Below are 21619 nucleotides of genomic sequence, written 5' to 3'. Positions count from 1 at the left end.
AAGCCCGGACCTGTCGTTTTTGTCATTTGCACATAAAAAAAATAATTACAGTTGTTTAAGAAAGGGTATAAATAGATAATAATAATTAGAAACGAAGCATTATTTATCATTCGTTGCAAAACAGTTTGAAATAAATTCAAATTGTAATTGATTGCTTGTATGCAACCCGGAACGCTCTTCTGTTTTATGTGTTTTCAACCTAACAAATAATTTTTTTACATTTTGGCAAAAAAAACTCGTTAAAGTTTGTTTTTTTGTATTTTCTTTGAACATAACAATGAAGTGGACGTGTTGGGGCATGAATTTGGGTGTGGTGGTGCCGCTTTGGGGCATAAATGTGTGTTACTTTCAAGTTTGGCGGTATGGTGCGCATGGCGCACTCGTGGCGTCTGCCCGAACTTAGTAGAATTTCATCTGTCTGTCGATCTTCGTGGTACTTGTGGCAGAAGGGTGCGCCGACCATGTTTCAAGTGTGTGGGCCAGTCTTTCGTTGGAAAAATGCATTTTTTACGTTAACCACCGTGTGATATTAGTGTTAGATCACTCTCTCCCACAAACTTCAATGTGCATCAAACGTCGCCCCTCACACACCTGAAGCCGCCTCGCGAGTGTTGCATTTCGGTAAAAGTCTCCGTCGACGTCAAAATGGCGCATCAGATGCCCCCATCGGTGAACTGCTCGCTGGACGAAATCGACCTGACAGCCCTCAAAGTGAGTACCAGCCCATATTGCGGCCATTTTGTCTTCGATTTTTACGGCCCCGATGTAAACATGCCATCTTATTTTGGGTGTGTGGGTGATTCATTCCCATTCATTGTCCTTGCAGGATCCCGCAGGAATCTTCGAGCTCATCGAAGTCGTCGGGAACGGCACCTATGGCCAGGTTTACAAGGTAAGAATTCCCAGAAATGTCATCTTCCCATGCCCGAAACAATAGACGAGCGGTCACAGCCTCCAAGGCGGGTTCACACTCGAGCAATTTTGCCGATTTGTTTATCGTGAGTCATGACATATTTTGATTGTTTACCCAAATGACAGCTGTCAATACACTACCAGAAGAAAGAGGTGTGTTTCCGACCTTTGCGGGAACGAACCCAGCCTGCGGGCACGGGCACGGGCTTCCGCAGACGCCCACAATACTTGCTTTTTCATGGACAAATTTGAATTAATTGGAATATTTGTTTATTAGAGATAAATTCGAGTCGGCTTTGTTTCGTTCAGAGGTGACTCGATTGAGATGTGTTATTAGGTGGAAGAGTCGTAATCGCTGTGATAACAACAATAAATTCTTAGTAATGTGAAACAGATGTTAGTTATCTCGTGACAAGGAAATTAATCAGAACTGCATTCGACGTTTAAAGACAAGAATTCATTGTTTATTCCAGGAATCTTTGTTTTTTTAGATTGGTGCTTGTGCTGAACGACAAATTGTCGATTAAAGAAAACAGAAAATTTATTGACTCTAAGGACTTTCAATAATTTTAAGGTTAGATATTGAAGTAAATGACAAAAATTGTGTTCTTTTGTACAATTTCTATTATATTGCCAAAACACTCTTTTCTTGATTTGAGAATTTTCTAAAAAAAATAGAAAGAAATTGCAAATCGCTTTTAATAGTCTAATACAGTAAAACCTCCTCACAACGGACATTTTTGTAGGAACGTCACAAATGCATTGCAAACTAATGTAAAAAACCTCTTTACAACGGACCCTCTGTATAGCGGACGCGAATGATAAATTTTTTACACAAGATATACATACAGACTTTTAATAAAAATATATAAGAAAGGACACCCACTTGACAATTGAAAACCACGGCTTCACTTTTGAAACTTTTATTCGAAACAAATTAATTTCTCAATGTCAAACGCCTTGCGACTGCCGAGCTTCAACTGACTCATTATCGTGCCCGTTTTCCGATAATCCTCACGATCTGCCCAAAAAAGTGTTTCGTAACGCTTCCGTTTTCGAACACTTTACTGCACTTCTAAACTAAAACTTTAACTAAATTTTGCGGCTTTTATAAATAGCTAGCTGAAATTATGTACGAGTGACATGTAAAAAAGTTGATGAATGATGCTTTCGAATAAATAACGCATTTTTAGATTTTTATAGCGTTATGTTGAGGGATTAATACATACAATCTACTTTCTGTGATCGCTTTGTCATATACTCATGTTACAAGTTACACACAAATAAATCAGTGTTCATTTCACAAAAAACATATTTTTTTATTTTAATTGTACCCATCTCCTATTAGTGGACACCTTCCACAACGGACAAATAAAGGTTTCCCGTTGGTGTCTGTTTTAGCTGGATTTTAAATAAATTAACATGAGGCATAATCATATTTTCGTCTGCATTTAAAGTAAAAAACAGTGAGATCTAAGCCCTTTGCTTGGAAAATGCTCCACTTTTGTGTTAAATTATGCCGGGAATAATGAGCAAACCGGAAGTCGAGTGATATGTACTCCACATTTTTCTTGGCTTATTATTCCATTTCTTTGCCAGTCATTTATCACATGAAACGATTTTCTTGTGGATTCGCAGAATTTCCATTAATTTAAAAATCAGTTTCTTCATAATCTGATTCAGTCGCTTTTTTATTGCTCATTTATTCTTCGTTAAAATCGTTAAATCTAAATATTTGTACTATTTTTTCGGCTCACAATTTTTCACGTGTCTTCCCCGATCGATAATTTCCCTTTCCCCTGTCTAAAAATAGCCCAATCTAAACTGGACGTTGTTAACCAGATTCATGAAAAAGGCTGAAATTTATCTAAAGGACAGCCGTTTTGTTGATAATGAAACGTCGGAACACGATGTTGCGACACGCCTTATCCAATAAACCCGAAAAAAGTTATTTCACTTGGTGCTTTATAAATTATTGATGATTTTCTGTGGATCTATTTATACTCGAGATGTCTGTTTAATTAAACTCCGAAACACGATTAAACCGGAAACTTATTTGAATTCGTTGTTTTTAATTCGAGAAGTTTGGGACAACTCTCGATCAAATTTTGACAGGCGAGAGAGTCTATTTCCGGTAATAAAACCCACTGCATTGTGTGGCCACTTTTAATTACTCGAGTGTTTTAATTTGCGGCTCGATTTATCTTGTGTGTGACGAAGCGTTTAAATAAAATTCCACTAGAACGCACCCTTTTCCAAGGCGATTTATCCGAAAATATTTCCAGACTAGTTTCGATAAAATGTTCGACACATTTTCCGGTACAATTGAAACTCGGATTATGTCATGAAGATGATATCATCTTATTTGGACGAGATCCGATGAATTGCAAAATTGTTACAAGGTTTTTCTCAGAGCAGAATACTGTTTTTGCAATTTTAACGCGGTTTCGAGGTGGAAATGAAAGTGTGACAAAAAAAATGAACAACGATTATTTGAAGTAGTAACTGTTTTTTTTATCGGATTAGATAAAGTTGAATGGAATCACAGAATTTGCTCTCGAAGTGCTATAAAAGCCTCAATAAAATAACTCAATTTGTGATGTTTATGTGGTGTTCAGTCTGCGGTCGGCCACTAAATAAATATGTCAGTCCAGTAGACATTGACAAATACCGATCGAGTTGGTAATTTATCAGCCAACTTGATTGCCGGTTTGCATATTCTTACAACGATAGTAAAACAAATAAGATAATAAAATCAATAAAGAGATTTGTTATTAAATTTTTGTATCTTGTTGTGCAAACCCTATTTAAATTTACGCGTTAAAAAGTTAATAATTTAACACTTGGGCGGTTAAATGAGTCACCGCCACGACCACCACCACCATGATCGATATTTACCAAAGGGGTGCTTTCATTGTTTCCGTTGGCGGAAACTCGATGCACATTTATCGAAAACGAAAACAAAAAAAGCGTGTTATGTAGCCTCTGCAAGAGACGTTCTTATCTCGTCATTCTTTTGTTATCGGCGTTATCACACCCTCGGGTTGTTAACTGCACCCATCAATGAAACAAATGGCTATCGGTCGTGTTTTTACCCGATTTGTAATCAGAGAGATATTTATTTACTGTTTTTTTTCACCTGATCTGTGATCCGTAGAACGCGCACGGAGGCCATAAAAAATGGTACTCATCAAAGCGTCGAATGTCAACGGACCGGACCGCAGAGGTCGTGAGGTCACAGATCTAATCGCTCTCATTAAAATAAGGCTGTGTCTAAACTCCCGGCACCGGTATCCAGGCCAATCCCGGCAGCGTATGAACATTTAAAGTCACGCCAACCCCATTTTCTCCCAAAATTAGTTGTTATTAATTATTTTTGCACTTCAAAAAATTAACAACTAATGTAATTTATAGTTTCAAGTATCAAGTATTTAAAAAAAATTGTCCATAAAATTTAGATTTTGTTATGATGTAATAAGACGTTTTCTTGTAATCGGCGTTTGAAAGTTGATAAAATAATTGTTACGGCACTGGAAGAGAGCGGAAACAATGAAGGTTTTAATTAGTTTATCCGAAGCCAACAAAATAGTGCGAATTGTAGCTAACGAGATCAGGTTTTAATACGATTTTATAATTAATCGGTGCAAAAAGTTGGATTTCTCGTCAGGAAATGCACAATTAAGATTTTGTCTTGTGTTTTTTCAAGGGTCGCCACACAAAAACCGGTCAGTTGGCCGCTATTAAGGTTATGGATGTCAACGAGGACGAGGAAGAAGAAATTAAGTTAGAAATCAACGTGCTCAAGAAATATTCTAATCATCGCAACATTGCGACTTATTATGGGGCGTTCATCAAGAAGTCGCCACCGGGGAAAGACGACCAGTTGTGGCTGGTTATGGAGTATTGTGGTGCTGGTAATTCCTCACTTTTTTCGCTTATTACCGCACTGAAAATTTAAATTGCCAGGTTCTGTTACCGATTTAGTTAAGTCGACGAAAGGTCAGTCGTTGAAAGAGGAATGGATTGCGTACATTTGTCGGGAAATCCTGCGCGGTCTGTCCTATTTGCACTCAAATAAGGTCATTCATAGGGACATCAAAGGTCAGAACGTGTTGCTGACCGACAATGCCGAAGTGAAATTGGTCGATTTCGGCGTTTCGGCCCAGTTAGATCGGACGATAGGCCGCCGTAACACCTTCATAGGCACCCCCTATTGGATGGCTCCGGAAGTAATCGCCTGCGATGAAAACCCGGAAGCCACATACGACAATCGCAGCGATCTGTGGTCGCTGGGCATAACGGCCCTAGAAATGGCCGAATCCCAGCCACCTCTCTGCGAGCTACATCCCATGCGTGCCCTCTTCCTCATCCCTCGTAACCCGCCACCGCGACTCAAGAGCAAAAAATGGAACAAAAAGTTCCACGGTTTCATCGAAACAGTATTAGTGAAGGACTACCATGACCGGCCCTACACCGAACAACTCCTCAAACACGCGTTTATCAGGGACCAACCGACCGAGCGACAGGTCAGGATCCAGCTGAAGGACCACATCGACAGGTGCAAGAAGCGGAAACAGGAGAAGGAGCGGGAGGATTATCGCTATTCGGGCTCGGAGAACGAGGAGGAAGAGCCGCAAATCGCCGGAGAGCCGAGCAGTATAGTGCAGGCACCGGGAGGCGACACTTTGAGGAGGAACTTCCAACAGATACAAGAAGGGCGAACGCTGAGTCAGGTCGTGGAGCCGCCACCCAGGTAAAAAATAATTAACTGTGATTGCAACACTCGGCTACGTCTCGTGTTGGCTTTGCAGAAGCGGGAGGAATAAAGACAAGGAAGAGATTCCTGAACCGGGACCACCGGCGCGCCCCCCAATTCCCCAAATTCCTCAAAGAGTTATCGTTGTTCCCGATCCGGCGCCCCCGAGAAGACCCTTGCCACCGCCCCCTGATAATAATTTCGGGCGGGCGCAGCAAGGTCAAAGGAATTCACAATCGCAACATATTTTCAAGCCAATGGTACGTGATGTATTTATTAAAACACTAATTAAATGCATGAGGAAAAAGTTGGGTTTAAACGTAATTAATAAATCTGACTTTTTCTCTTGTCTCAAACGTGAATAACTTTCAGTAAATTTATGTTCACGCTTTTTTATTGTTATATTTTGGTAGCACTGCTTCAATCTAATTTTGGCTCTTCTGTTTATTTCATGTCCATATTTCACCTCTCACTACAGGGCCCTGCACGTAAGCCTGAGGTAGGTCTTCACTTACATTTTTTTGTTATTAACTTTTAGTCCAATTTTCACTTTCTAATAGATAACGATTGTGTAACTAATTTTTTTTTCTACTTTGTGTTTCGGTTGCGCTCCAAAAACACCTTCTTTTTACCACTACAACGAATTAACAAGCAAATATAATATAACGGACAGATTTATTCTTGGAATAAAATTAAATATTACATCACGTCTAATTTTATACCTACTCTTAAACATACCCGAAATTGTTTCTTTCAATGAGTTTAGTATTTTAAGTCAACATAATATTTTAATGAACCAGCTTTTTATAAAAAAATTTGTCAAAGTAAAAAAAAGTATATATGTAATTCACTTTCGTGTGATAATAGATCGTCTTATAAAACTTGTATTACGAATAGTGAGGTTTGATAGAAGTGTTAATGATTTTTGTTAGGAATTGGACGCTTTGGCAGCTCACTTGAACGAACTGGGCGTCCAGCAGTCGTCCCAGCCTGAGGCGCCGCCTCGTAACAACCGCAACAACAAGCAGTCGCAATCCGCCGTAAACAACAACGTGTCGACGCCGAGTTCGACCAATCACACGCCGAATTCGAGCAATCAAGCTAGCGGAAATATTCTCGATTCGGTTGTCGACAGCGAAACCGATTCGGAACCGGAAGACAACGGAAGGGCCCGAAACGACGGTACCTTGTTGGCTAGTGATCCCCCGAAACCGCTGTAAGTTTATTTCTGTTAATTTGTACACGAAACGTGAGGCGTTACTAATGATGCGTTTTTGTTTTTGTTTTGTTTTGCGTTTTGTTTTGGTTAGTCCCGAATTTTCTTACAGAGCCGGTTTAGGAGTAGTGCCTGAAAACAGTGCGGGTGTGTCTAGTCCCGGAGCCACCGGTTCCGGTTCGAGTTCAGGTAGTGCCCCCAATCGGCCTCTGCCCCCAACGCCCGACGACGACGAGTCGCAAGGCGACAAGACGTTGGTTTTGCGACGGGTAAGTCGTGGTTATGGTTACGCCAAGTCTAGTGTTTCCGAATGATTTTTTATTTTATTTTTCGTTGTTGTGTTGTTTAAAAAATGACAGCAGTCTGCAGCCAGTCTAAAGAACGTTGAAGATATCGACGAAGCAACGTTATTGAAAGAGTGGGATTTCGAAAAGTTTTTCCCATCTTCGCAGTTAAATAAAACGAGAGAAGAGACACCGAAAGATAAAAAAGGGCCGACGCATCGTCGGATGGATAGCGATTCGAAAATCAACAATCCGTTCTTTCGCGGTTTTCGTCGCGAAAATTCCGATTTTTTTCCTTTGAGTTCGCGCCATTCGGCCGTTTTTTCGGATAAAAACGTGCGTTCGAGTGGTATTTTTAATAATCGACGCGGTTCCGAAGCCGGTCTGAATAAGAAAAACGGCGAACCGATCTTGATGGATTATGTCAAGAGGACGGAATCGCCGAAAAATAACAAAGATTACGGAATGATACTGAGAGTCGATGGTAATTTTGTTAAACCACGACGCGAGAAGACCGAATCGGACATTGTTTTGAGGAATTCGGACGCGAGGAAGAGCGTTAGAGAGAGTTTAGAGGCGCGTAGACGCGAAGTTGAAGCACAATTCGCTAAAGAAGTGGAGAAAATCAGGAACAGAAACTCGAGGCCGATCGAAATTAATTCGTTGTCGCTCTCGACGACGACGAGTAATTCGTTCGATGGCGAGGAGTATTTGTACATACAGGTAATTTTTGGTTTTTTCCGCATTTTCGGGTGCCTTTTAATAGATTAACCAGTGACAGACGCTCGGCTGTGGTTGGCTGAATACTGATTTTTACGTTTCCTCTATGACACATCGGAAATTCTTGGACGGCTTTTTGCGCACTAACGTCTGGCCTTTGGTCAGAAAACCAGAATTTAACTTTTAGGAATTAAATAATAATTTTTTTATAGTTATTTTCACACACAAGTTTTTTGTCCCATCCGTTATATGTACACAAAAAGTAAATTAATAAAAAAATAAAGTTTCAAAAGCTGCAACAAGTTCTACCTTTTACTTATAAATTAATTAAAATTAAAAATGTGTATTTGTGTCCCGTCCGTTATCAATTTTTTCCTGTTCGTATTTTCAACGAAAAATTCACTTCTGCTGATATTGTTCATAAAAACTGAAAATAAAATTTAAGAATTTGTGTAGTGTCCCGTCCGTTGAAATGAAATGGCTTAAGTCTCTTTTGTGTTTGTTTTTTCGAAAAGTTTGAGGAAAAGCCGTCCAAAAGTAGTACCTACCCTTCTAGCGCACCGTATGAGTACAATAGAGTTAGAATAGGATCAGATTTGTCCACAAGTCACTGTCGTAGTATTGGAGGAGGGATCAGTTTTGAAAGTTCATGCTTTGAGTCAGTATTCAGGTCGCTTTTGTTAACACAACTCATGCTTAAATTTAACAGTTAATAAACGAATAAATCTGTGCATGGTGTTTCATTTCTTCTACATTTATTAGTTGTTTATTAACAATGTGTGAAAAACTCGCTTCAACTAACCACGTGACCGACTAATCCCGCCGTCCACACGAAGAAGCCACGAAGTGATTCGATTTTTTCCAGAATTGCAAAACCGATTCGGTTTTTTCCGACAAGCATGATCAGAATCGTGCGATTATATTATAGCATGAAGATTTCAAACATGACTGGCTGCAACTGTTGCCATCTTAGTGTCTTGAGTATTTGTTTTTTTTATATATTTTTTGTAAGTGTAGCAGTGTGTGTGTATGGGTGTGTTTCTCTGTGTTCATTTTGTGTTTTTCTTTGGTAGTTTTAGACTAGTTGAAGCGTTTGTAAAACTGCGCGAATATTTTCGTTAAAACGTTTCGTTTTTTAGAACGGTAGAAGTAGCGACCATTCACGTCAAAGCAACGTTTTGCCCGATCTTCTCAGTCAAGCGAGCGGAAGCCCTGGCACGCCCTCGGCTAGAGATAAGTCACAGAGCGAAGAGGTAAAGTATTTTTTCGCATTGTTTAAGTGTGTGGCGCTGTCAATAACAAAAAATCGAACCGAAATTGCTTACAATCCTGTAACCTTGTTTTTGTCACAACGAGACAAAAAGTTGGTGTAAGGCTAGGGAAAGCCTAAATTATTAATTGGCGTTACATCAGCTTGAGCCCCAAAGTCAAATTTGCACACGCGAAGTGTTTGATAATTCAGGACGTCTTAGCTGATTGAATAATTCAAGCTACCGCTGGGGATTTGTGCATAATTTAGCGCCACACGGGCTGTTACGATTACAGGAACCTGTATTTTTTTGTCGTAACAGGCCGTGTGCCGCTTGTTTGTTATTTGATAATGAAATAGGTGTTCGTCACTAATTTTAATGTCTTTCTCTTTGGTTTTTGCCTAACTGAGTGACGTCCGTAACAACATAAGTGTACCTGTAAGTATGCACCTATTTGTTGTCGTTTTAATCGTAGTGTGTGTAGTTGCGCTCATATCATTGCCATAATCACCTTTTTGTTTTTGGGTTTTTGGAACTAACGGGAAAGACTAATTTTGCCTCATTATTGGTCCGTGTTCACTAACCCTTTTTGTTGCATCGTAACGCTTTAATTCCGCTTGAGTCATCGATAAGTACGAGATTTCGTCGTTTTTTTGGCTTTCTGCCCACGTTTTGTTTATTTCGAGCAGCTTTGTTGCTGTAGTGCGAGGTTCCAAATTTTTTAATTGAATGATGATGGTAAGTGCATGTCGGAACCTTTCTAACCAATCGAGTAGAAATAACCCGAAAATTTTCGAGATTCGAAAGAATTGAAATATTTTCTTTTTCAGTACCGCCAGGCTATGTCTCCTCACGTTACCCCCTCCCCTAATAAATCAGCACCTCTTAATGTAAACGCTCTTGCCTTGCAACAGAAACAGCGCTCTTTCCTCACGTTTGGCTTCGGCGCCGGCTCTGCACAAAGCAGGAGAGAGTCACACGTTAACGTGAACGTAACGCCAACGTCGCATGATATTTCGTCAGATACGCCCGAGATTAGGAAATACAAGAAGAGGTTCAACAGCGAGATTTTGTGTGCGGCTTTATGGGGTTGGTTTGCTCCCAATTTTTGTTTTTTTTTTTGAGGGTTTAATTTTTAGGCGTTAATCTTTTGATTGGCACCGAACATGGCTTAATGTTACTGGACAGGAGCGGCCAAGGCAAGGTCTACCAGCTGATATCGAGACGGCGCTTCCAACAGATGGAAGTGTTAGAAGGGCAGAATATCCTTGTGACGATTTCCGGCAAGAAAAATCGCGTTAGGGTGTATTATCTCAGTTGGTTGAAGAATAAGATTCTCAGGACGGATGGAGTTAGTGATGTGAGTCGCAATTTTTTGGGGTTTTTTCTTTTATTTGATTGTTGATTGTGTAGCAAGTGGAAAGGAGGAACGGTTGGATCAACGTGGGTGATCTTCAAGGTGCTGTCCACTTTAAAATAGTCAAATACGAAAGGATCAAATTTTTGGTGATTGCGCTGAAAGACAGTATTGAAATTTACGCGTGGGCACCGAAACCGTATCATAAATTTATGGCTTTCAAGTCGTTCTGCGAGCTCACTTATCGACCACTTTTGGTGGATTTAACGGTCGAAGAAGGCACGAGACTTAAAGTGATATACGGAAGTGCCGATGGTTTTCACGCCGTCGATCTGGATTCGGCGAGTGTTTACGACATTTACTTGCCGAAACATGTAAGTATTTTACGTGGGTTCAAGCATAGAAAAGTGGCCTATATTGGGAATTTTTAAAAAAACAACAAATATCCCGGCGCATCCACCATTTTTCACATTAAACTAAGTTTTTAAATAAGTTCTTGACCAAGCTAGGGTTGTAAAAATTGTGGTATAATACGCGGAATAAGCCGTAGAATTCACTTAAACAAACCGCTTTACTCTACGATTTTTTGTTTTTGAGTTATGATTTTTTTAAATAAATAACTTGGCGCATCCACCATTTTTCTTCATCTAGAAATAAGCTTTTAGATAAGTTCTCAAGTAAACTAGTGTTGTAAAAATTTTAAATCTCGTGCTATAATACAGGAAATGGGCCGCTGAATTCAATGGAACAAACCGCATTGCTCTACGACTTTTAGTTTTTGAGTTACGAATTTTTTTGTTGAATAAAATTTTCCACTATAGAAATTGCCTATCTTAATTTTTAGCAAAAAACTTTAAAAGTTTCCATCTCGTTAAAAGTTGGTTTTATACGGAAAATGAGTCGCTGAATTCAATGGAACAAACCGCATTGCTCTACGACTTTTAGTTTTTTAATTATGAATTTTTTTGTTGAATAAAATTTTCCACTATAGAAATTGCCTATCTTAATTTTTAGCAAAATACTTTAAAAGGTTCCATCTCGTTAAAAGTTGGTTTCATACGGAAAATGAGCCGCTGAATTCAATGGAACAAACCGCATTGCTCTACGGCTTTTAGTTTTTGAGTTATGAATTTTTTTGTTGAATAAAATTTTCCTCTATAGAAATTGCCTATCTTAATTTTTAGCAAAAAACTTTAAAAGTTTCCATCTCGTTAAAAGTTGTTTTTATACGGAAAATGAGCCGCTGAATTCTATGGAACAAACCGCATTGCTCTACGACTTTTAGTTTTTGAGTTATGAATTTTTTTGTTGAATAAAATTTTCAACTGTTGAAATTGCCTATCTTGACTTTTAGCAGAAAACTTTAAAAGTTTCCATCTCGTTAAAAGTTGTTTTTATTCGGAAAATGAGCCGCTGAATTGAATGGAACAAACCACATTGCTCTACGACTTTTAGTTTTTGAGTTATGAATTTTTTTGTTGAATAAAATTTTTCACTATAGAAATTGCCTATCTTAATTTTTAGCAAAAAACTTTAAGTTTCCATCTCGTTAAAAGTTGTTTTTATACGGAAAATGAGCCGCTGAATTCAATGGAACAAACCGCATTGTTCTACGACTTTTAGTTTTTGAGTTATGAATTTTTTTGTTGAATAAAATTTTCAACTATTGAAATTGCCTATCTTGATTTTTAGCAGAAAACTTTAAAAGTTTCCATCTCGTTAAAAGTTGGTTTTATACGGAAAATGAGCCGCTGAATTCAATGGAACAAACCGCATTGCTCTACGGCTTTTAGTTTTTGAGTTATGAATTTTTTTGTTGAATAAAATTTTCCAGTATAGAAATTGCATATCTTAATTTTTAGCAAAAAACTTTAAAGTTTCCATCTCGTTAAAAGTTGGTTTTATACGGAAAATGAGCCGCTGAATTCAATGGAACAAACCGCATTGCTCTACGATTTTTAGTTTTTGAGTTATGAATTTTTTTGTTGAATAAAATTTTTCACTATAGAAATTGCCTATCTTAATTTTTAGCAAAAAACTTTAAGTTTCCATCTCGTTAAAAGTTGTTTTTATACGGAAAATGAGCCGCTGAATTCAATGGAACAAACCGCATTGTTCTACGACTTTTAGTTTTTGAGTTATGAATTTTTTTGTTGAATAAAATTTTCAACTATTGAAATTGCCTATCTTGATTTTTAGCAGAAAACTTTAAAAGTTTCCATCTCGTTAAAAGTTGGTTTTATACGGAAAATGAGCCGCTGAATTCAATGGAACAAACCGCATTGCTCTACAACTTTTAGTTTTTGAGTTATGAATTTTTTTGTTGAATAAAATTTTCCAGTATAGAAATTGCATATCTTAATTTTTAGCAAAAAACTTTAAAGTTTCCATCTCGTTAAAAGTTGGTTTTATACGGAAAATGAGCCGCTGAATTCAATGGAACAAACCGCATTGCTCTACGATTTTTAGTTTTTGAGTTATGAATTTTTTTGTTGAATAAAATTTTTCACTATAGAAATTGCCTATCTTAATTTTTAGCAAAAAACTTTAAAAGTTTCCATCTCGTTAAAAGTTGGTTTTATACGGAAAATGAGCCGCTCAATTCAATGGAACAAACCGCATTGCTCTACGACTTTTAGTTTTTGAGTTATGAATTTTTTCGTTGAATAAAATTTTCCACTATAGAAATTGCCTATCTTAATTTTTAGCAAAAAACTTTAAAAGTTTCCATCTCGTTAAAAGTTGGTTTTATACGTAAAATGAGCCGCTGAATTCAATGGAACAAACCGCATTGCTCTACGACTTTTAGTTTTTGAGTTATGAATTTTTTTGTTGAATAAAATTTTCCACTATAGATAATGCCTATCTTAATTTTTTAATTTTTTTTTGCGCTGTTTCAAATAATCATTTATTGCCAAAAAAGAAGTGTTACAATAATAGGCTACTTTTCCCGATACATTCAAAGTAACAGTCTCACATTTCGATTTCTTCTGTTCCAGACACAAAGTGCTATAACGCCACACTGTATAGTGACGTTACCGAACAGTAACGGCATGCAGTTGTTGCTTTGTTACGACAATGAGGGCGTTTACGTGAATACTTACGGTCGCGTGTCAAAAAATATGCTTTTGCAGGTATGTTTCGGTTGTCGGCTTTTGTAAGCGAGAATGATTTTTGTTGTGTTTTTTACTTAGTGGGGCGAAATGCCGACGTCAGTGGCGTACATCGGCACAGGCCAGATAATGGGCTGGGGCAATAAAGCGATCGAAATCCGTTCGGTCGAGTCGGGTCACTTGGACGGCGTCTTCATGCACAAGAAGGCTCAACGTTTGAAGTTTTTGTGCGAACGCAACGACAAAGTATTCTTTTCGAGCGCCAAGAGCGGCTCCAGCTGCCAGATCTACTTCATGACGTTGAACAAGCCCGGCATGGCCAACTGGTAACCTCATTATCAAGTGTAATTAAAGTATAGTTCGTGATGAGTGAAAAAAAAAGGATTAAATCAATAAGAAAGTATGGGAGAGTAAGGCGACGGGCAAATAGTACAAGGTTAATAGATCAAATTGATCGTACTTGTGGTGCGGATTTTTGTAATAGTTCCTGTTTTGTTTTCGTTTGAAGTAACAATAATTCGAGAGTACAATTCCAGTTTGGTCAGCAATAATCATTTTAAGATCAAAAGGTCACGGAACTATTCAAGAATCGCCAAAGTGGGGTAGTATCGGTGCCAAGAGAGAGGATGTTAGTGAACTGATAAATGCTCACTAAAACACTAGCTAAGTCCAATTATAATAAATACATTTAGCGTAATGTGACTAAAGTTCGGCAATTGAAGGCTTGACGAATTTCGCTCACATTTTTTTGTACATAACTGATCATTTCCGATGCCTAGTGCACACATAGGAACCGTTGTATTTTCGATTGATTTTCCATTGCATGGTAGCGACTGTTGCGAGACGTACGATTTTATACTAAAAAATTCTATTCATAATAAAATGGTTCATTTATTTTTGTTGGGTGCAATGAGACTGTATGTTACGATAATTTGTGTACGGCTATGATCTGGAAGGTCTCTTAGCAGGTTGTACTTTTATTATATTTTTTGTGGCCTATTTGTGTAATCTTGCTTTTCTGCTCTTTTTATAATAATTTTCCCAAAGAATTGGTAAGTGTGATTTTTTATTATGAAGTTAACATTTCTATCGTTTTTATTATTAATATAATTCCAACCAGTAAAGTTAAATATTCTGTATTATATTACAAAGCTGTGTTTTTGTAAAACCCTACAATTCCTTCCAACACTTTATTACCTAAGAAGTTACAAATATTCACTAATTGTCCTTTTTATGGATAAATTTGCCCCTCATGTGGTTAGGCAAGGGCACAACGCCGGGGCAAGGGATTTGACCCGGAAGTTCACAAATGCATTGCCTGTCGCAACCAACACCAAAATTTGCAGGATTATCCTTCTTTTCTCTGGAAATTGATTCAGCCTCTAGTACGTCCCTTTAATTGAGATTAATTATTACAAGAGGTCCAGTCAGTATTAATAAATTACTTTGTTTTGCCCACCACTCTTATAAGGTGCTCGTAAATTTCCTCTTTACTTTTACCATCAACATCAATTAGCATTTCGTCACCGGTCTCTAAAATTACCTCAAATTTGCACACAAACCCAACTTGTAACTGGAAGACTTACCGTAGAAGCATCTGATGAAAGGTGAGGGTGTTAGGTTTTTGAAAGTCGCAATTTGTACGTTGGGGTTCTTGTACTGTATTTGTGGCAAACACCAAAACACAAAGTCTCTGAAATGGTTACGATTAGGGCTAGAAATAAGACAGAAACACTCACTTGGTTCCTTTGTTATTTTCACCAACTAAATGATAATGTACGGCCATAATTTTGATTTGATCTTTTAAAATTAAACGCCCGGCTTCGAGAAATTGCAACGTTCTTCTTATGGGAGCTGGACCTATCATAAACGGCATTTTGAAGTCTTTTTTTAGCCACTAACCTCAAAAATGTATCTTGTGTAAAGAAGGGTTATGTATGTAGGTTGGTGTTCCTGTTTTTCGAACCAACGCACTTTACTTGTGGAAGTGAGTTTTCTACCATGCAAACACTTCTGTATGTTTGGCTGCATATCCACTTTTTGCCAAAAGAGCTTTGAATTAGTCAATAGAAGATTCAGTAACAGAACAGTGAACCTCTCTAATCACTGTTTTATTTTTTTTTCAGGAACACAGGATTTTAGGAATTAAAGTTTTTGCTAGAATGAAGGCAAGAGTGGGAAACAATGAAAAGACTGCTTATATTAAGTGTTAAATTTACTTCATGTTGTCATCTACAAGAGTACAAAATAATGGATGTACAGTAAGTGGAATAAACAAGAACGGTATCAAAGAATCAGCTCAGTCACAACGAACACAAGCTGCAGTAATTGTCACTGTTTGCGTAAGTACTATTTCTATATGTCCACATATGTGATTTTTTCGCTTTATATAACTTACAAGGATGATTGAGAAAAAAACGTTAAAAAAGGAAAAATACATAAATAATGTTAATGATGTATGGGTAGGGGCAAAAGCACGGTTTTACAAAAATACTGCGTTTAAATAATAACGATTAATCTGTGTAAATGAAAAAATACTTAACTAAATATCACATCTACGAGAAGTCCTTTACTAGTATATTGCTTTCCTAATTTAAATAATATATTTTTTGGTTTTTAATTATTATACCTATGATATTTAATTAAAGAACGAAAAAAAATCGTTTTACCTAATCCTAAAGCTATACAAACGGTGTGAATTTCAATTAACAATTTCTTTATAAATATCAAATATATTTTTCTAATCCACACCAGAACAACCACAGCCTTTCTCATCTATTTTTCGAAAAAGAGATTTTAAAAACTAGTTTTTTTCACCCTGTTATCAATGAGATTTAATACTGAAATACATATTAAACATAAATACGAAAGAACAAAAATAAATATCATCCCTGTAAAAATCGCTGGAGCAACACAAGTCCGGGAAAAATCTCGGCATTACAACTAGGGTAAAATCAGTGCTTGAGTGTCTTTTACAAGGCGGACCAGTTAAAATTCGATCCGTTTTCACTTTGGTTCGCGGCCACGTCACTCGAAAATCAACAATCAAAAATAAATTAAAGTCACTTTGAAGAAAAGTCAGTCAAATGCATTATTAAATGCTAGCCGACACCGTCGTTGTCGTCGTCGTCGGATTCGTCGACGAATTCACCGGCGAACAATTCTGTACTACGTAATGAGTGAGTCTCGTGGGTAAACATCCAGCATTCAATTGATAAAATTCGACGAGTTGCAAGAGATCGTAGAACTTCGTTACGCCACTGTCGAGAGAGAAAACGTGAGCCTCTCGGACGGGGTCGAGGATCGGCGTGATTTGGGCGTGCAACACTTTACCGCCGCATTTGTACGTCAAGACGAACGCCCCTGGATTCGATCGGCTCTCCCGCACCAAAAACACCCTGCAACCAAAAAGCCGAAATTATCATTTGACACGACCTACCGCAAATCAACGCAACAATAACTCATTTCCTCTAATAATGAAACGTGGAACAAATTTCAATTAAACCATAACACGAGAACAATACTTTACTTGATCGCTAATTAAAACCGGCAAGAGAGAGTGCTTTGAAGGCTCGTCGGACCTTGATCTCTCTCAACACCGCATTTCTCATTTTCTTTTCGCCTTTTTATTTTAAACAAGGGAGACACTGACGTCATCCGATGTTAACTAAAGCTCAACGTTCGTTCGTTATATCAGAAATACGTGCGTTAATTTTTTAAATTATAAGCCGAATTTTTACTTCAACATAATTTGTTTTTTTCCCGAAAATTTTTAAATGTGAATGATTTCTTACCCGTCGACGGTTCCGTGTTTCGTGACTAGTGCCGTTGCTTGGTCCCTGCTCATGCCGCTGTGAAACCAGGGCTGCGTTATGTGCACCCCCGATTCGAGGCCCTGTGGATATGCGCTGTTCGGGGGCGGGCGACAAGGGGGCCGCCACCGCCGCTTCCACGAATAGCCCTCAGCCACCGCGATCGCTTTCGCTTCCTTCGGGTCCTCGACTATGCGCCCAACCGAGCCGGTAAAGTCCATTGCGACCCTCGATCTGACAGATTCCTGTAACAAGTAATTAATAATTAAAATAAAATGAACAAAGAACGACTTGGCACAGCCTTGGTGACTTATCGACAAGTCGGATGTCCAATAATATGAAATCTAACCTTGGCGCGTTTTCGTCGAGAAATAAAAGCGCAAAGGACGACTTCCGACCGAACCGGAAATGTTTCCACTTTTATTGATACTCAAGGAAATTGGCGACGATTTTTTAATGGAAATTTCAAGCCAAACCTTAACATTTTGCCAAATTTTTGTCCTGTTTGAAAAACAGGTGTTAGTCCCGGTGACGTCAGACGCTTTTCTAAATTTCGGAGACCTTCGCCAAGGTCAGGTCAGCTAAATCGGTGTCCGTTTTGATTGGCATTTTTTTCCGGCGATGACGGGCCAAAAACACAAATCATCTGTTCATATCCGCCCACAGCCAATTTGTAAAAAATTGAAGGTTTTGTAAATAAATCATCGTTGCTGTAGTCACAATAAAAGATGCGATTTTTCTTCCAAGAACAACATAATTCCTTCATTCATCATTATTACCACAGAAATTTTCACGATTCGATGTAATATCTCCCGGGTGAAGAGGTCGTTTGGAGGGCACCTCAATCTGTATCCGAGTTGGCGTGACAGCAATTATCCCAGACAAAAGACGAACGCTATTTTTCCACCAAGCCTCCCATACACAATACAGCTAATTTTCATAAAAATTTTAATCCCGGCGGCCGGTCTTACGCAACATCGACAAGCGGATAATAACTACAGTAGAGCCTCCAAATACCGAACCCGGCAAAATAACACCAATTTCAGCCAAATTCTAGTTTTTTGAGCAATTTTAACGTGAATTTCGTAGGCTTTGGTTTTTTTATCGAGTGTGTAAATTATAGATCGAGAGTTTTTTATGGTTCTTCCAACTTTTTCGAAAAGATGATTACGGTTCCGATGATTACTCCTCGGATTAGAAGCGTGTGGTCGGCCTGAGCTGTTGGAAAAGTCCGTCCAAAAAATCGCTGATTTATTTTATACCGGGCGGCCTTGAACGCGAATATGTGGGTTGGATCTCATGTTACGTAACCGCATTGTGGGGCTTCCACTGCCGAAAAATCCAAACCATGTGACAGATTAATCGATGTCGGCAGACGGAAATATTGCATAAAAACCGCCACCGACTTGACAGTGCATTCTGCCATAAGTAAACAATGAACATTAGACGCTGACGTCACAAATTAATTAGGTTAATTGACAGCTAAGGTTAATGCGCCACACACGTATTATTTTTTCTCATATTGAGGAAAACCGCAGACATGTGATGACGTCCTTTTATCATTGAAACAACAACCACTCGGCGCGAATATAATTACTATACCTATACACATTACGAAAATTTGCAATGCAAATCGCCATACGACTACCACAATGGTTAATTTGCACGTGTGTGCACTATCGCAGAGCGAAAACCGCAGATCGCCGCTCCGATTCGGTCGACCTTCTTTCTAATCGCAGACCTTGGCGGTTTCGGCTGCAGCCGCTGATAAAACACTTATCAGTGCATATCCGACGAGAGGTGGGGACGTGTCCTCCCTCCGACCGCCATTTCCCAGACAACATGGCGCACGGAGGGAGGGCACCGAAAATGACAACGTAATCGGATGATTCCGGGGCGAAACTAAGTGCCAAATAACTGTCACATTGCGGACGCCGCCGCTGATTTAATTTCGACGATCGGGGGGAGTTTCATTCATGAAAAAATAAAATGGAAGAACAGAGAACGGCCAGACCACGTTATCGATTTACCGAATTGGTGGCTAAAGCGTAAATTAATTATTTCGTATGAATCACCTCATGTGCAATTAGCAATAACCTTGGAGTAACCAGAGGCTCTTACATAATTTTCCTAAATTTGTTCCCCGGTAATTGCCTCTCGTTTCATTCCAAATTATTAAAACGCCGTCCTTGGACACAGATTCATTTGTTTCGTTAAAAAATGAACTTCAACTGGGACTTACACAACTTTTTATCACAATCATATAAATAGATCCACTTCAAAAGCATTACCGAGATGAGCATGATTGATAGTAGTGGGCAATCTTGAGTTGTCTGTCGAATTTAACAATTTGAGTCGTTTCAATTTCCGGCTGATTAAAATCGGAATTGGGACGAAAAGCGTCGCGAAATCCTCCCCCGCCGAGAAAATAGAATTTGGGATAAGATCGTCGGTAACTTTCGCATTAATTACCGTATTACAAGTTTCGCTCTCACGTTTCACAATTCGTATTCGTTGCGTAATGGAAAATTATGATGCAGGTTGGTTGGTGGTTATTAAGAAATAATTGCGGGGAAGAGCGCATTGTTTAATTTTAGGTTTCTCCATAAAACAGGTGTAACTTACCGTCTCGACTCGGCATTTTAATTAACTCTGATTTTTAGCGCGTCGAGGGGCGGATTTTTTCTTGTTGTTTTCGAAGCGTTTTTAAAATTTCATTAGGAGAAAGCAGCGTTATGTGTCTTACACAGAAAGTTGAGTGAAACGTATTGTTATGACCTGGAAAACGGGTCGGTTATCCATTTTCACTGTAATAATTTTCCTTTTTGAAATTCTTATCGATTCGAGCGGTATTTGTGTAAAAAGCCAAACAGGAAATTCGACGCTCCCTCAAACGTCAGGAAGTTGCTCGGTGGGGTTGTTATTAATGTTAGGTGCGGGTAGAAAAATCCGTTTCGATTGAAAAAAAACATCCGCGAGTAATCTAATTGTGTATCCACCCTCGAACACAATCCCAGACGAGGGTTCTTAATCTCGCGAGATCACGATAATTAAAACGAATGTTTTTCCGATTGCGAAACGGTGTCGAGGACGTTACGAAAAAATACCATCCGTCAACGATAGCGTTTCCATTGTGAAATGGGCGAAATTTTTTGGGAAAAGACGCGACCTCGATCGATATGAATCGGTCGAATCCGTCCCTGCAGCCACTACATATGATAGGATAATTAATATGGATTTGGCAGGAGCGACGAGGACGACGTTTTCGTCGAGTTTAGTAGCTTGACATACACACGGCAGGAGGGGCATTGTTGCTATGTGCAAGTAGCAGCAACCAGGGGCGTACGTGACGCTTCAAAAGTAAACCCATCAGGATAAAATGCAATAAACAGATGCAAGCAAGCACACACTCGTACGAAATTCGCATAGCAACAAGAGCAGATGGCTAAAAACGAATACACCCATCCGTATTACCCATTATTACCCACTTGATTGTTTCTTTTCGTTCCACCAGCACGCGAATTTTACTCACCGCACAAATCGAACGATTCGTCAAAGGAATGAAAAATCGCACATGCTAAAAGCTGCCCCAAAATCATTTATCTAGATTTAAGAAGCCATGTAACAAATGGTGTGTGTTTTCTCGGATAACACCACGATTTTGATTTTTCGATTTGGGAATTATTTACGCGTCATTTCCTATTTTTGGGGGGCACTTGGGAGCGGATGACGCAACCTAAGCTAGGGGCCGCCGGATTTGCATCGACTGCCTCCAGCAATTCTTCCAAGTCGAGAGAAAAAATCAAACGCAACTAGCCGGTTTTATTGCGACTTGAAAAACCAATTACTTCCTTCCCTTCCACAGGGTGTTTCAAATTTCACGGCGAAAAATTGTATTTTTTCATCGATAATGAATCTAGATTAAAAAATTACATCACAACCATTTGAAGTGGAATTTTTTCGGATTTATTTTGAACGAGATTATGCTTTTACGACGGAATAACGCTGCCATAAAGTGAGGAAAGTTCCTTATCAGTTCGAAACAATTCAAATTTTTTGGCAAAAAAAATCTCGTCCCCAGGCTGTCTGGCGATTAAATCGATCGATTGAAATCGAAAGCTTTCCACCCACGACGCCACTGACATTGCCTTGAGATTATCACTTGACGAAAATCAAAACGACACGCATCCTGAGAATTT

The 21619-nt window shown here is 38.7% G+C and overlaps 3 protein-coding genes across 14 annotated transcripts in view; 1 reads left to right on the top strand and 2 right to left on the bottom strand.

The window, feature by feature from the left end:
• Positions 1-379: 379 nt before the first annotated feature.
• On the top strand, positions 380-14759 carry msn (misshapen). Of its 9 annotated transcripts, none has more exons than XM_015980435.2 (15): positions 380-711; positions 827-892; positions 4619-4826; positions 4879-5665; positions 5724-5928; positions 6147-6167; positions 6601-6884; positions 6979-7153; positions 7247-7891; positions 9028-9141; positions 9969-10227; positions 10278-10498; positions 10552-10869; positions 13495-13629; positions 13690-14759. In XM_015980435.2, the coding sequence occupies exons 1-15, from the start codon at positions 646-648 to the stop codon at positions 13936-13938; spliced, it is 3753 nt and encodes a 1250-aa protein (XP_015835921.1). In that variant the 5' UTR covers positions 380-645; the 3' UTR covers positions 13939-14759. The 9 variants fall into 9 exon arrangements, with proteins under 9 accessions (XP_015835921.1, XP_015835923.1, XP_015835922.1 ...); XM_015980437.2 differs by having other exon boundaries at positions 7244-7891; positions 10053-10227; XM_008195785.3 differs by having other exon boundaries at positions 381-711; positions 6997-7153; positions 7244-7891; positions 10053-10227.
• Positions 14760-14784: 25 nt separating this feature from the next.
• On the bottom strand, positions 14785-15568 carry mRpS25 (mitochondrial ribosomal protein S25). The gene is made up of 4 exons (XM_963514.4): positions 15348-15568; positions 15195-15301; positions 15054-15141; positions 14785-15001 (listed from the first exon to the last, which is right to left on the bottom strand). The coding sequence occupies exons 1-4, from the start codon at positions 15482-15484 to the stop codon at positions 14827-14829; spliced, it is 507 nt and encodes a 168-aa protein (XP_968607.1). The 5' UTR covers positions 15485-15568; the 3' UTR covers positions 14785-14826.
• A 237-nt stretch (positions 15569-15805) lies between these two features.
• The window catches only part of LOC657107 (growth factor receptor-bound protein 14), a 42030-nt gene continuing 36216 nt past the window's right edge, over positions 15806-21619 (bottom strand). For all 4 annotated transcript variants that reach the window (XM_008195791.2, XM_015980403.2, XM_008195789.3 and 1 more), the window contains exons 9-10: positions 17403-17665; positions 15806-17006 (exon numbers count right to left, since the gene is read on the bottom strand). In XM_008195791.2, the coding sequence (XP_008194013.1) occupies positions 16703-17006; positions 17403-17665 (567 nt within the window). In that variant the 3' untranslated portion in view covers positions 15806-16702. The remainder of the gene's footprint in view (positions 17007-17402; positions 17666-21619) is intronic.

This window comes from Tribolium castaneum, chromosome 5 (assembly GCF_031307605.1).
Source record: "Tribolium castaneum strain GA2 chromosome 5, icTriCast1.1, whole genome shotgun sequence".
NCBI classification, from domain to species: domain Eukaryota; kingdom Metazoa; phylum Arthropoda; class Insecta; order Coleoptera; family Tenebrionidae; genus Tribolium; species Tribolium castaneum.
Note: the sequence above shows the minus strand (reverse complement) of the source record. Positions and strands in the feature narration are given on the sequence as shown.